Source organism: Neomonachus schauinslandi, chromosome 5, assembly GCF_002201575.2.
Source record: "Neomonachus schauinslandi chromosome 5, ASM220157v2, whole genome shotgun sequence".
NCBI classification, from domain to species: Eukaryota; Metazoa; Chordata; class Mammalia; order Carnivora; family Phocidae; genus Neomonachus; species Neomonachus schauinslandi.
Window position 1 is genome coordinate 175,015,780 of NC_058407.1, and position 15,369 is coordinate 175,031,148.

The 15,369-nt window shown below is 59.8% G+C and overlaps 1 protein-coding gene across 1 annotated transcript in view; it reads left to right on the forward strand.

The window, feature by feature from the left end:
- Positions 1-15,369, forward strand: part of MAD1L1 (mitotic arrest deficient 1 like 1) — a 285,464-nt gene that overhangs the window by 167,810 nt on the left and 102,285 nt on the right. Inside the window, exon 12 of the mRNA XM_044915187.1 lies at positions 8,660-8,748. Coding sequence (XP_044771122.1) covers positions 8,660-8,748 — 89 coding nt within the window. The remainder of the gene's footprint in view (positions 1-8,659; positions 8,749-15,369) is intronic.

Below are 15,369 nucleotides of genomic sequence, written 5' to 3' on the forward strand. Positions count from 1 at the left end.
GGCCTTTGCGAAGATGCCCTGACGTGCGGGCACCAGGCCCTGAGGAGGCACAGTCCCCTGGGAGGCAGCCGGGAGGCTTCCAGGGAGCCCAGTCCCCCCACACCCTGGCTGTGGGTTCGCCAGCAGAAGCTCCGATGGCAGCCGTTCCCGGCACTCTCTGCGGTCGGCACGTGTCTGCCAAACTGCGGGACGTTCCCGGCGGCCCCTCGAACCGGTGCCTTCCCTGTGGTCTGGGGCTAGGGTCCAGAGCCCTGTCCCCCCCCGATCTTGAGCCAAGACCCAGAGTGGCACAGAGGCAACACCTGCGTTCGGTCAACAACTGGGCGCACACCAGGCTCGTGCGCCCGGCCCCCGCGAGGGCCTGGAGGTCAGTGCTGCGGCGGAAAGCCGGAGGGCCTGGTGAGGACCCGTGGTCGGGGCACGTGCCGCCACGTGAGCCGCTGGCTGGGGTTGGTTATCGAGAATAGAGGCTCAACTGGGTGGCCTGTCCTTTGGTGGATGCTGGCCTGGGCTCTGAGCCAATAACTGGATATTTTTAGTGTTTTCTTACTGTTTGAGTTAGCGACATGTGCACGTGGTGTGAAGTGAGGATCGTAAAAACAAGGCAAGATGGTAGCGCTCAGCCATCTTCCTGCCCGGCAGGCCTGTGTGCTGGAGGCTGCTGGCTCCCAGTGTCTTGTGTGGGCTGAGAGGTCCCTCCTCGTGCAGCCCAAAGTGGAGCAGTCAGGTGCTCGGGCAGTTCATGCCCTTGGCGTCTCGGTGAGTGGCGGGCTCGGTTTCTGTTGGCATCAGAGGCAGGGGGGCTGGGGGCAGTGGGCAGCCGGACCTTCGGCCAGGCCGGAGGCGAAGTCCCCTCGGGGACTGCTTCCCAGTCCCCACGAGTGTTCAGCTCCAGGTCCAGCATGAAAATGGCAGGGGGGTGTCAGCCGGCCCTTGGCTTTGGAGGAACGTTTACCTCCTTGGCCTCAGCCTGCTTGCCTAGGGAACAAGAAGCAGCCTCCGAGGGGGCCGTGGATGGGGCTGGCACGTCTGGCTTCCCCGGAGGGGGTCCCCAGGGGCGCCCACCCGTCCCAGAATATGAGCACCGTCTGCCAGCAGCCGGGCTCCATGGGTGTTAGATTCGTTTGGAGCAGGCAGTGCTGGTAATTACGCCTTTTAATTTGGAGAGCGAGCCCAAGAAAGGAATATAAATTTGTGTGTTAACTTCAGAGGCTGGAGAGGCAGAGCGGTGTCTCTCTGGGAGACAACGTGTGGAGGTGAAGCAGGGAGCTTTGCGGAGTGGCTCCCGCCGGCCGGGGTGGGCCCAGGACCTCGTCCAGGGTGTGCGTGGCGCGTGGGCCTCATCCTCATCACGGGCGCTGCCCTGGGCCACGCGCTGTGTCTGCAGACAGCCCCTCCGAGGGCCCTCCCCTCCAAGCCCTACCTGCGGGCCGGCCATGGTTTGAGAACGGCTCGCGGAACGGCCCTCGTGGTTTTGTCATTTAGGAAGTCTCTCAGAAGATGCAATCCAATTAATCCTCTGTTCTTTTTTTTTTTTAATACCAACTCCAAATACAGATTTTTCTCAGCCAAGTATGAAATAGGTAGTTGCAGACTGCAATATTAACGCATTTCCAATTTTCACTTCTTCCAGGGCCAGCTCCTAGCAGCGTGGCTTCGCCTGGGCCTCCGGGCCGGGCCTCCGGGTGGAGGCGGGTGGTGCCGCGGGTGGGCCCTGGGCACCCTCCAGACGGGTGGCCGTGTGGCACTGCAGGGAAGGGGCCCTGGCTCTGGCGTGTGCTGGGCCCTTGGATGGGCATTTTCCTCTCTGTCTTCTCCCTTCCTGCTCAGACCTCAGGAACAGAAGTATTGCCCCCACTTTACAGATGAGGACATTGAGGGTCAGCCTGTTTGTGAACAAGCCCAGGGCCTCCCGGACAGCGTGGTGTGAACCCCCCTGGGAGAGGGGCCCCGGAAGAGAGGCTGTGGCCACGGACGACCGTGCACCCCGTGCCCGGCTGTTCCCAAGGCACCACAGCAACACTGCTCCCATTCCTTCCCCAGTAGGCCCTTTCAAAGCCCGACTGGTTTCCCTCCTTTTAAGTGTAAATCCGTTTAAGTACTTTGTGAAATTGGGTGTCTGGTGGGTAAACAAATTCCAGGTCTTTTTCCTCCCTGGATGGCGTGCTTCCTTGTGTCTTTACCGTGGCCCCACTCCCTGCCCTGGGCTGTCCTGGTCCAGGCCTGGCCGGTCCACCACCCCCAAGGCTGTGCTGCGCTGGGCCACACACGCGAGGGACGTGCCAGGCCTGGGCTTGTGCTGGTCATCCGCGTGCTCTGGACCCCTGCCTTTGGGCCTGGACCTCCTCCTGCGTGCCATGTCTGAGCTGGGAATTGGTGAAGAGGTGACCGGTGCATACCCACCTTCAGGAGTTCCCAGGCTGGTGGGGAAGAAAAGTCCTGGAATCACAGGGTTCAACAGTGCATGGGGGCTGGCACTCCCGGCTCCGGACGATTGGTGTGAAGGTGGCCTTGGGGGTGGATCTGAATGGTGATAGGGGACTGACTGGAAGGCACATACGTGTGTCTTGTGTGCTGGCCACCACCCCGGGCTGGGGAGCCGGGAGGGTGCGGGCTCTCCGAGGGCAGGCTGAGGCAGTCCCTCGTGGGCCTCCGGACGTGTGGGCTGTAGCCCTCGGAGGCTCGGGATGTCAGGCTCCGGCGGGGCGGGAGAGGGTGAAGTAGAAAGCCTATTAGTTATGAGTCAAGCTTACAAGTTAAAAGGGCCTGTTTGGCTTTGAACGCTGTAGCATAAGTCAGCATTTCTTCCTTCTTTCCTGGAAGTTGTCCAAAAGTACCAAGAAGAATGAAAGCCAAAAAAGGCAAACCTAAATTTGGGCCAAACAGAACTTCAGCTAAAACCCGAGCCCCTAAACGGGAGGGGGCTGGCCCTCAGCGGAGGCGGTGGCAGGGGTGTGCAGGACGAGCCCAGAGGTGAAGCTGCCCAGAGAGAACACGGCTTGAAGGAGTAGCTCCGTGGACCGGCCCTGCCGGCGGGGGGTACAGCCACAGGGGGGATGGAGACGAGAGCTTGCAGCTTCCCCTCTCGCAGAGAGAAGTTGGGAAGGTACATGGAACTCAGAGCCACCTGGTCAGGTTTGGAAGAAGAAAAGGCACCCCGTCCTTTCTGCAGTGTGCCCTTTTTTGCACAAGCGATTGAATGAAAGTCACCTTCACCAATGAGTAATAAAGGCAAGATCACACAATTTTGTAAGGTCCAAACGTTTTATAGAAAAGCAAATATCAAAAAATTTTCACAAAAAAAATTAACAACCTGACCTTGAGCAGACGAAAATTATGAACATTCTGCCGCAAATCCGGGGTGTCCGTGAGGCTGGAGCAGAGGCTGAGCTGGGGCTGGTGGGCCTGAGGGCCGGGTGCGTGTCTGCAAGGAGCGGCGGCCAGAGCCGAACCCACAGGCCTGGAAGACTGAAGCCAGCGTGGAGGTCAGGAAACGGGACCAGGCAGATGCCGTGGGCTCGGGAAACACAGAGTCCGTGTGTTTAATGGAAGTTCTCCGGAAGGAAGCAGACGGGAGCAGACATGGTAGTGGCAGCGTTCCCGCCGTGGTAGCTGAAGGTTAAAACATTTGAAGTTAACGTCGTGTAGCGAGAGCACATTTAGCTGTCGAAAGTGAACAGTAAGAAGGGTCACACATCGGTGGAGGAGGCGAACAGGGACTGTCGAAAACAGAGAAGTGCAGGTATTATGTCAAGGGAAGAGTTATAAAAGCAACCATTAGGACAAAAAGATGCAAACTCATTTCACGCAAAAAAGTAAGCAAGATAAACAGGCTACAGATAGATCATTGATGTTCAGAAAGCGCAGAGATGGGGAGAGATTCGGGGGAGTCCTCGAGGACGCCAGCAGTAGGAGAGTTTGTGACCCATGATATTTCGAGTGGGCCAAGAATAAGTGATGGAAGGAACAGTCCATTTTAGATAAAGCCCTCAAGCCCAAAACTAAAGAAGACTCTTTTCATAAAGTGCTCATAGGAAACGCTCACCAGAATTCACCGCATACTGATGATACAGAAAACCTTCCTGAGCTCAGACAGGTACAACTAATGCAGACACGTGATGAATTTGAGATTATGAACAAAACAAGAAAGAAACAGAACCCAAATCTCCGTCTTCAGCATTTCTTGGGTCGAAGAAGATTCTGTGCATCTGGAAGTGCACAGAATCCAGAAAACACAGATCTCAGAGCCTGTGGGAAGCAGAGCAGGATTGAGAAGAAAAATTGCAGATTAAATATTTATATTATTGAGCAGGAAAGCGTGAAGAGAGATAGATTAAAGACCCCGCTCGAGAACTCAGGAAAGGGAAACAAAATAAGCCCTAGTCAAGCAAAAAGTAGGAATTTGCAAAGATCAAAGCCGAAGTTAATAAGAAAGTGAAAAACAGTGGAAATAATAAATCCAAGTGCCCGTGCCTGAAATAAAGCCAGTTCAATGTATGAATCCCCCACAGTCCCAGTGAAAAATGAGTAGACGCACCCCCCCCCCCCCACACACACACACGTGAGGGCTGAGGAGAAGCAGAGTTTCTGGCGGGGAGGGCGTACGGGTCTTGCTCAGCAGCACCCTGCAGGTGCGGACACGCACGTGGTCCCGGGGCTGGGGCTCCTGCACTGGACCCTCGTGAGCCGCGCCTCGACAGTAGGGAATAGAGCAGACACATAAGTAGATCTAAAAAGAATAGACGTGAGTCATACCACAGCTCAACTTAAATAACAATCTGAATGAAACGAATACTGTGACTCCGGAAGTGATAGAAACGTTAGAGGTTAAATACACAGGTGTTGCCCAGTGGCCGCCCTGCCCTCCCCCCGAGAGAAGCAGCAGAAACCAGTCGCATCGGGCTGAGGCAGTTTTGGGGGGCAGTCTGTGAGGCCGTCCGAACACGGACCCCGTGCGTGCCGTGCGCGCTGACCGGAGCTCGGAGGGGGAGGCTGTGGGCGGTGAGCGCCGTGCACGCAGGGGCTCGGGCTGCCCACGGGTCGGGCACGGAGCCCGCAACCCAGCCGCGCCCCACGGTTTCCCCCGCGCTGGGCTCCTGGATTGTTTGCGGGGCAAGTGCTCCGTATTTGCTGAAAGGCGTTGGACAAAAACCCAACGTTAGTCTTAATAAAACGTGAACATGTGGATATTTCTCAGCATAATAGAGTGTGCCTATTTCAACCCCAAACTGACATGCTGTAAATAGGACGCTACGAACTTCCGCTCCAGGGACACCACAGACCGCTCGGGACGTCCGGGGCTCCTGGTGTGGGCGGCAGCCCCGGGCCCCGGGGGAGCGGGCCGTCGCTCTCGCAGCGGACGTGACTGCGCCAAGCCCGCCAGCTGAGAGCTGCTGCAGCAGCCCGAGCGGCGGGCACAGGTCGGGGCAGGCGTGCTGAGGCCTGCACGCACAGATACCGACGAGACGAGAAAGTGCACCCACGTGCAAGAGCAGCAGACCCGGGTACACAGAAGCCCCCGCCGGCCACCCCCAGCGCGTGCGCGAGCGCGAGGCTGAGGCGCCCCCGTGAGCCGGACAGGCGGCCGCGTGCTCACACGCTGACTCCCCGGTCCGAGCATTTAACCCAATCCCAGTGTTTTCTGAAGAGGTTTCGGTTTTTGTTTTGTTGAGGTGCTTGAGAGCAGGGATGGGGTGGGAGAGAGGAAGGACCCTGGAACTGTCGCGGACAGGATGGCGGATGGAGGAGGAAGTCAGAAGCAGACTCAGAACTTGGTGACGGACGGCAAGGGGATGTCGCGCCTCGGGATCCTCGTATGGGGACGTCGGGGGCCGGCAGGGGGACCAGCGCATGCAAGAGCGGCCTCGCCACGGCGTTGACTTCATGCTGTCGGGTGGGAAGCGGCGCAAACCTTCGTCCCTGGAGACGGGTCAGCGAGAGGTGGGAGTTCACGGGGCCACAGACATGACCCAGGAGGCTGTCTCCGCACTGGTTTGGAAATCTCTCCAAAATAGATTAAGTGAGAAAACCAGAGTACCAAACAAGGTGAGGCTGTCTTACCATTTTTCTAAGAGTAAGTGAAGAGCTAAGTTAGGGGACGAGCCGATTCCTATTTGCGGGCGGAAGCACAGACCGTCCTGGAGCCGCTCGGCCGGACGGCTCCAGGTGGCTGCAGCTAGCGCCGGGGTGACCAGGGTGCTTTTGCTGAGGCCTCTGGGGTGTGTACGCATTGTGTCCCACATCTGACCCTCGGGTCCTGAGGCTGCACAGCGTTCACAGCACGCAGGGGGAGGGGAGCAGGCCTGGGCCGGGACCGTGACGTCCCTGCGGAGCATCCTGTCTTGCGGCTCCACAGACCAGCTTTGCTGCACAAGCACTCGGAGCTGTGAGGTGTGCAGCCTGCTCTGCTCAGGACATGGAGAGGGATCAGCCCAGACTGCGCTCGGGCTGGTTCTGTGTCCTTCCAGGAGAGTCGGCCTGGTCCAGCGAGGTCCGTGTGTCCACTGGCCTGTTTGGCTGTGGCCATGAAGAGGACACAGGGACCACCAGCTCCTGCGTAAGCATCTGGGCGGTGTCAGAAAGGAGTGGGGAGCCTGGCCAGTTCAGGGAGGTGTATGTGTGGGAGGAGCAGGAAGGGCCCCGGACATGGTGGACGCCGCTTCTCCGCGAGTATGAGCAGGCTTGCTCCACGTTGTGGCGCCGTGGCGGGGTCGCTTCGTGCCTGCCCTGTGCAGGGGGACTGTGGCCAGTGGGCACTGGCGGGCATGTGCCGGGACTCTGACTCCCTCCTTTCCTCTGGGGCCTTCGCGGAGGCCACTCCCATTCGAGCTTGCTCTCCACGACCAGCAGGATTGGGGTCACCCACGTATGTGACCTCGATGATTAGTATCAGGGTTTCATACAGACTGGATGCCTCGGGCCCGAGAATTCCTAAACGAGCTGCCCCAGGGGGACGTTTCCAGGAACAGCCTAGAGAGGATGTTTTCAAGCAGGCTGCTCCTTCTGGCCCAGGAAGGCAGATACGTGGAGACACGCTCTGCTCCCTCAGCCCCGGGCCGCGCTGATCTGTCAGCACCCTTCCCACAGACGCTGTTGGTGCCCAGCTCAGGACAGCGGCATCGTCCACGTGCTGGTGCAGGACTGGGAGCTCTCGGCCGCTCCGGTGAAGAGGCAGGGGTTTCAGCCGTGCGGCCCAGAGGGTAGTGAGGCGGGTCCGCAGACGTGGACTGGACACGTCATTCCCAGCCTGTACCTTTGGGTGGGTGTGGCGGGAGGTCTCTTCCTGAAATCACCTGTCCCCTGGCGTGCACCGTCGGGTGGGGAGGTCGAGTGGCCTCCCTTTGGGGCATCAGGACAGGCGGCTGCAGGGAGGGGCCGCTGCGGGAGCTGTGTGCAGGCCACCCCCCGATGAGGTAGGGAGACCCATGTCTGCCCTGCGCCCCCACCCCGTCAGCTCCCCCTGCAGCACTCAGCAGACTCTTATGGCTGTTGTCCCATTCAGGGGCTTCTGTGGGGCTCTGGAGCTTGAGACACCGGTCAGCTCACACCCGTGCTTCTTTCTGCAGCCGACTAAGGTCATTTCTAATGAGCACTGACTTGTCAGAGCCCCTCGGGGACGTCCGCCCCGCAGACCGGGTCTTGTGTGATGAGGAGTGGCGAAGGCTGACAGGTCCGCGTTCTTGGTGGTGAGCCCGCCACCCACGGGGCTGCACCGGCGGGAAAGCCTTGTGAAAGACGAAGGCCCCCCTGCCACCTCTGCCGGCCTTCCTGTTCTCTCACATGACACAGGCTGAACGCTGTGAACTCGGGGGCACTCAGAGCCCCCCACCATCTGAGATTCCCACAGGAGCCTCAAAACCCATGTCTGCGCCAGAGCAGACCATCCCGGGTGCACATGAGGGGCTCACCGCCCCCCTGCTTTCCTGTCTTGTTGCATGGTCGGTCACCGAGCATCCGTTCTGGCGCAAGAACCGGGCGGACAGCGGTCAGAAAGACTGACCCCGGTCAGACTGACGGGTGCAGAGCCACATGTGCGAGACAGGGCCCTGAGGAACAGCCCTGGCGTCCTGAGCAAGGAGCTGGGGTCGGGGAGGAGGCGTGCTCTCAGGGAGCAGGAGTTCTGGGGGCTGTACGCAGACTGCAGGCTCGCTCCCGTGCAGGCCCCCGCCGCTGCCCCTGTTCCTGCACCTGGACCACAGGCAGGAATCCCCTCCCTGCTCCTTCTCCGGCTTTTGTGCATCTCCAGTCCCCATTCCCTTCCAGGCAGTCTGCGTCACCTGTCATTCTGCAAGGGAATTCAAAGCAGCAAATAAATAAGATACCATGACTATTAAAGCAGATCAAAGCATTGGTAAACTTGGACTGTGTTCTTTCCAGCTGCTGGGACCCCCTTTCCCCAGATTTTGATGTTTCCCGTGCCCCAGAGTGAGTGTGTGTCTGCTGCCGCCCCAGGGGTGGGTGCCGAGAGGGATGTTGTGTCTGGCGGGCTGTGAGGTCCGGGGCACAGGGTAGCCCAGGAGACGGCGGCTCTGCCCCCAGTGTCACCCCCTCCCCCTGGGAGCCGGGTGCAGGATCTCCGGTCTCAGGGCCCGTGGGGGCGGGTGGGGCGGGGCGGGGCGGCCACAGCACCTCCCGCTGACCTGCTTGTGCTTTCTCGCAGCTGGAGATGGAGGTGAAGATGCTACAGTCTCAGTCCAGCACCGCCGAGCAGAGCTTCCCACTGTCCAGGGAGGAGGCAAGCTCGCTCAGGTACGTCAGCACCTGCGGCCTCCGGGCCTGCCTTTCCGAATCACGCTCCGTCCACTCGGAGTCCTCTGCATGGACACTAGGCTCTGCGCCCCCAGCACTGAGGGGTGTGCCGGGTTCTGCCGTCTGTGCGGGGGCAGCAGGGGCTTGTCCGGAGCCAGGCACAAACGGCCCTATTTCAGAAGAGAGCTGCTCACAGGGCGCTTCCCGAATGTCAGCCAGGCCACCTTCAGTCCGTGTGTCCGGCCTGCCCAGAACACGCCTGTTTCCCCAGAGGCTTTCCCGATCCTCCTGACCCTGTCCTGACGCAGCACGCCGCCCACCTCCTGGGCCGGGAGAGGTAGCAGGTCCTGAAGGAGGAGGTTTTCAGGGACACCTCGGTGGAGCTCTGAGGGCCTACTCCCAGCTCCCCTTGGCTCCCCCAGTTGGCCCTGTTGTTTCAGTTTGTTACTGGAAAGTGGCCGATGGGCAAATAGATGGCGTCTCCCCAGAATCTCTGGGTGCAAAGTGAGTGCAGGCCAAGCAGCCTGGGTTCTGGGGTGCTCTGAGCGCCTGCTGCCGGCCAGGCACAGGGCGCCCGCTTTCCCATCCTCAGGAGCTTCGGCGGGTTGGGGAGGCGGGGTGGGTGAGCACGCTGCTGCTTGGTGACATGGCTGGGGGTTGGGGCGTGAGCTCGTCAGGCCCTGTGTCCCCCTCTGGGACTGTTTGCTCGTCTGCGCTGGGCGGGCAGCCCTCCTTTGCGGGTTGTGAGAACCGGGAGCGATACGATGCATCGGCCATGGACTTCCCCACGGGAAGTGTGTGGGTGCAGGCAGTGGCCCCCTCTGGGTTCCAGGTTTCTCCCGTCGTTTCCGGAGCCTCTCTCGTGTCAGGACCTTGGCCTCGGGACCCCCCCGATCCCGCAGTCGCCCGTTTGTTATCCTCTGACTTGTTCAGATGCGAGCGTGTGCTGTGGGCGTCCCCCGGGCTGAGCATGAGGACAAAGCAGGGTGAGCAGGGGCACATCTTGTCTGTCTTCCTGAATGTTACAGGGTAACGGGGGTTAGGGGGACGTCGTTCGCATAAAATCACGTCAGCAGCGTGGGGCTGCCAAAGCACAGCAGAGGTGCTGCGAGAACCGGTGTCCGTGGGGGGCTCTGGCGGTGGGCCAGGGGGGGATGGGGACCCAGGGTCCGCCGGGAGGCGGCAGCGTGTGAGGGATGCGGGCGTGCTGTCCAGGCCCTGGCCTGCTGTTGGCTGCGCTCATTTGCATGGGCTGTCACGCTTTGGGTGGATTCCTTTCTATTTATCTTTAAGATTTAAATAAAAGCTTTTATCAGTGATATCTCGTACATCAAGATCAAAGCTTCCCGCCCCCACCGTTTCGTTTGGTGAAAGCAACTGTGGGAGACGAGCCTTTGTGGCTAATTAATCAAAACTGGGTCGACAGTTGTGTGGACCACTTGCCGGGGCACGTGCACATTGCCCTCCGAGTTTCTGGCCGCTCCAGGGAGGGCTGGAACCACGCGTGACAGCGCATCGTGCGCTTCCCCCTCAGCCCTGTGGCGAGGGTCCCTGCTGGGCAGGCTCCAGGGTCCGCCGAGCACAGCCACGGGGAGCCCCCAACCCCGGCCCTTTCCCGGGACCAGTGGCTAGGAAACAAGGTCTGTGAGGCCCTGCCAGCCCCTCCGCTGCTATGGAGTGGGTGGACCCCCCAGTTTACCCCCCAGTTCACCCTGCCGTTCACCCCACGGTTCACCCCCTGGTTCACCCCGCTGTTCACCTCACAGTTCATCCCAGGTTCACCGCCCCATTCACCCCACGGTTCACCTCCCGGTTCACCCTGCTGCTCATCCTCTGGTTCACCCCCCATCCCCCCCCGGTTCACCGTCCCGTTCACCCCACGTACCCCGTGCCTTTGCCCCTCCCGGCGTCCCCTTCGTGGTAAACGTTCCCAAGTGATGCCATGCCCCAGTTTCCCGCGTCACACGCCATGCTTTGCTTTCCTGGGAAGCTGCACGGGGCCACTCAAGGGTGGCCCTTCAGCTGGGAGGGGCAGGTGGGGAGGGCCCGGCGGGTAGCAGCCACCCGCACCCCCATGAGCGGCACCCTGGCCCCCAACAGGACCCTAGAGGCCCCCCAGCCACCTTCCTAATCCCTTGTTCTCCCCACGAGTGGGCCGCTCGTGGCCTGCTGTTGGTGACCGGGGAGCCCGTGGTCCTCGGCGACGGGGACAGACACGGGCAGATGGGTGTGTTACCCGTGAAGTGCATGGGGTCGAGGATGTGAGGTGCAGGCGACGTGTTAACTGTGCGCACACGGGACGTTGCTCTTTAACCAGCAAACCAGGGGAACCTGCGCAGAGAGGGACGTGGATGCTGCGGGCCTTTCCACCGGAAAAAATCCTGGTGCTCTTTTCTGCTGTCATGTGGCAGCCAGATCCTGAGTGTGGTCTGTGCATTCAGTGGCCATGTGGACTTCAGTCCCCCGGAGTCGCGTGTGGCTCTGCCGCACCTGCCGGCCCCTCCCCCTGCTCTTGGCCCGGCCCCAGGCCCTCTCCACCAGCCCAGGACCCCTGCTTCGGGGACGGCAGGCACCGTGCCCCCTGGTCCCACCCACACCCTTTCCAGAAGGCCAGGTGCTAGACTCTCACTCGTTTTTTAAAAAATCTTGTATTGAACAAGTCCTTGTTGAACACCCCGTCTTCCTTGCACCCATGAGTCTACGATCAGGAAGACACAGGCCCTGCCCCCTGAGCTCCCAGAACGGTTGGGCGATCTCAGAGACGAGGGCACCGCTGGACAGGGCCATGGCCACCCGGCCCCACCCACAGCCCAGGCCTTGAGGGCAAAACTAGCCTCCCTGCGTGTCAGACCTGCTGATGCCTCCTCCTTTCAGACCTGGGGCCGTGGGCCTCAGCGAGTGGTCCTGGTGGAAAGGTGGTGCCGCCGGGTGAGGCAGTTCTCCAGCCCTGGTGCTCACAGGCCATGAGCTCCTGGGCCAGCACCGGGTGTCTCAGGGGAGGCCGGGGAGGCCGGGGCCAGCCTGCAGGAGCCTCTGCGGCCTCACACTCCCCGCCGACTGGCAGCTCCGTTGGGAGGTCGGACGGGGAAGCCTCTGGTCAGCAGGACTCCTTCTCCTGGGTCACAGGCACCCCTGTGAGCAGTGGCCTGACCACCAAGCCTGGGCCCCTCTGCCAACCCCCTGCTCCACAGGCTGGAGCTTGGTGGCCTCTCCCGAGGGCCAGGTGCCAGGCTGCAGAGAGATGCGGCGGTGGAGGTGTGTGCCTCTGTCCGTCTCTCTCGGGGCCTAAGCATCTTGTCCTTGACGCCTGTCTCCACCTGCTGCAGGGACCCGCTCAGGCCTGTGCTCCTGCGCTGTGCGGGGCGCTCAGCGGCCTCCGGAGACCCTGCCCCTCAGTCCTTGGGGATTCTCTTGGGTTATTCCTGGATTATTTCTTCTCTTCGGTTTCTCTAGTTCTTCTTTCTGAGACTAGTATCATTTGGGTGTTGAACTTCCTGAATTCGTGCTCTGTTTTAAAAAGATTTTTGGTCTTATTTTCCATTTTTTTATTCTACTTTCTGTAACATATTCTCAGATTTATCAGCCGGTTCTTATTGTATTTCTACAGTGATGTTTCCTAAAATTTCTTGTTGTTTGGTTGTTGTTCCTTGCATATCCTTTTATACTTCAGACGCCTTGTTGAGGCTTCACGAGCACACTGTGTCCGCTCTGCAGCTCTCTTCTCTCCGGGCGGCCTGTTCTCTCTTGGCTGCTTCCGTGGTCAGGTCAGCGTGGCGGGTATAAACCAGACCTTGCTCTCTCAAGAGTGTGGTGGGCCCAGCCATCTGCTTGCGGTGCAGGTGGGGCCCGGAGGGCTCTGCTGGGCCACCTCACGGGGCCTCGGGACTGGTCGTGTCTTTGGGGAAGATCCTGTCTGCGAGGCATAGGTGCTGCCGTCACCTGGGAACTGAGGGGACAGGACGGGGAAGCTCAGCATCACTATGGAAACCTTCCCGAAGGCCCCCGGTCACAGCGGTGACTTTGCACTTTATCTGGTGTTCCTTGGCCCAGAGACCCGCTATTTTCTCTCTCAAGAAAATAAACCTCTGGTGTTCTTCTAAGACAGGGAGAGAAAAGGGTGACGGGAAACACAGAGATGCTGGCTTTTCCAAAGATCTCCGTGCCCCCTTCTGGTCAGTCATCCCGTTCTGCCATGCCCTCCCCTTGTGACTCCAAACCCGGCATGACACACAGGCGGGCAAGACCTGGAAGGGGAGCGAAGGCGGCCCCCTTGGGGCCCTGGGACTTGAGCAGCGTGGTGGTGAGCTCCCCGAGCCCCTGGACCAGGAGCTGCAGAGGCTCTGACCCGGACCAGCTGCAGGCACACACCTGGGAGGCTCGAGGGAGAGCCTTTCCGACAACCCCCGCCCCACGACAACCAGCAGGGGCACTCGGGCCCCACAGCCCGTGTCAGCCGGGCCAGTGGTGACCCACCTTCTGCACCCCCAGAGCAGGCAGAGTGCCGGCTGTGTCCGTAGGGCGAGGGGAGCCGGCCTTCCATGGCCCCCTGGGCAGGAGCCGCCGCCACCCAGATTTCCCTGCATCCGAGAGCTGTAGCAAGACCGCAGGGCCTGCTCCCCGCCTCCCACCGCCCCAGGCTCAGAAGGCTCAGCAGGAAGCCTGCACTCCGACCTGTAGCAGCAGGGTGGCCCTGTTTTCCTGTCCCTCGTGTCCGTGGGACCCCACTGTGTGCAGGGTCCACCTCTGCCAGCATTGCGTGAGCAGGGCCCACAGGTAGCGGGACTTGCACCTGCTTCCTGGACTCGCACTGCGTCTACACGGGGCTACCTGCCAAACGCAGATGAACTCGGTTGCAGGACATGGTAAAACATCTCCGATCCTGCCCAGAGCCAGGCTGTCGTAACGTGAACGAGAGAAGACAGGCTGCAGGGCAGTGGCACGGGCGGTAGAATTATCTGACAAGGATCGTGGAGCAGCAGTCGTAAAAACGCGTCGGCGAACAGTTATCAATCTTCAAGCAAATGAAAAAATGGTAAACCTCGAGAAAGGAGAAATTAGTTTAAAAAAGAAAAGAAGAAGAGCCCAACAGAAATTTTTGTATACCTGGAAAATCCAGCCACCAGAAATGCAGACTTCACAGGGCAGACTCAGCAGTGGGCCGGGGACAGAGTCGTGACCTCCAAGGCAGACGGACAGATGGCATCAGTTAGGAGGATGGAAGAAACAGGCTAACAGCTGACAAACAGGAGCGGAGCCGCTGGGATTGGGGCCCCGGAGATAAACATGCATTAATTGGCGCCCTGGAGGCAAGAGAAAGACTGGAGCTGGAAAAATATCTGAAGAAACAATGCCTGAAAATTCCTCGGATGCGGTGAAGGGCATGAACATACAGATTGAAGAAGCTGGGAGAACCGCACACCAAGTACAGCCGGGGAAATTCACACGCGGCACATCCTGATTAATATGAACTGAGAGACAGAGTCTTGAAAGGAGCTGCAGAGAAACGCTGCCCCGTGCGCGGGGACGCCACTTGGAGCAGCGTGGAGCTGGCCTCGGGGGCCGTGGAGGCCGTCCTTCACGCTCTGAAACAAGCTGTCCGCCGGGGACCGTGAGCTTCAGGGCCAGCAGAGAAGCCAGACGTCCTCGGAGTGCCAGCAACAGAGACCCCGTGCTGAGCAGCTAAGGGAGCGCCCCCAATAGAAGGACAGGTTGACAGAGGGGAGGAGGGCAGTGGCATGGGCTCTCCTCCCCCAGCTTTCGCTGACTGGCACTCGGTGGTCCGCAGCCTGTGACCGCACACGGCGGTGGCGCTCCTTGCATGTGGGGGGCCGGGCCCCGGGGGCAGCTCCGCTTCTGCTCCTCACCTCGGCGTCCAGTCAGTCATGCCGCCGGCCGAGGGACCACGAAGATGGCTCCACAGTGTGCTGCATGCAAACCACTGTCAGTAAATACAAAGGAATCCTAAAAGCATCCAAGGAGGGCAAAAAACGAGAAACAGAGGCATAGTCAGAGAACAAATAATACCGTGGCAGATTTAAGCAGGAGCAAATCAGTAACTACTTTTAATGGAAATGATTTAGATGCACCAGTTAAAAGATGGCGATGAGCAGGTGGATAAAAGCACAGACCTCTCCTGTTCTGCTGACGAGGCTCCCTGGGGCCACAGCCATCTAGGTGGGGTGAAAGGGAAGGGTGAAAGATGGGGCACCACTCACACATTAATTTCTTCATGTAGGCGTAGCTGCCTTAACTAATATCAAATAAAATATACTTGAGAGCAAAGAAGGTTGCTGTAGACAAAAAGGGACATCACACCAAGACCAGTGTAGCAAGAAGACATGATGACCCCAAGTGTGTTCACACCAAACAGCACAACTTTAGGACACGAAGCGAGAAGCGGTAGGACTGACAGCAGGAACAGACGATCCACGTGCACGGTCGAGGCCTCAGCTCAGCTCAGACGGCAGGACCGCGTGAAGTCACGGAGGAACTCAGCATCACCGCCAACCACAGGGTCCGCCCGGCGTTTATGGAGCGCTCCGTGGGTCCCTCCTTCCACGGGCACCCGGGCATCACTGAGACAGGCCACGTCTGGGGTCATGAAACACACTTGGAAGCATC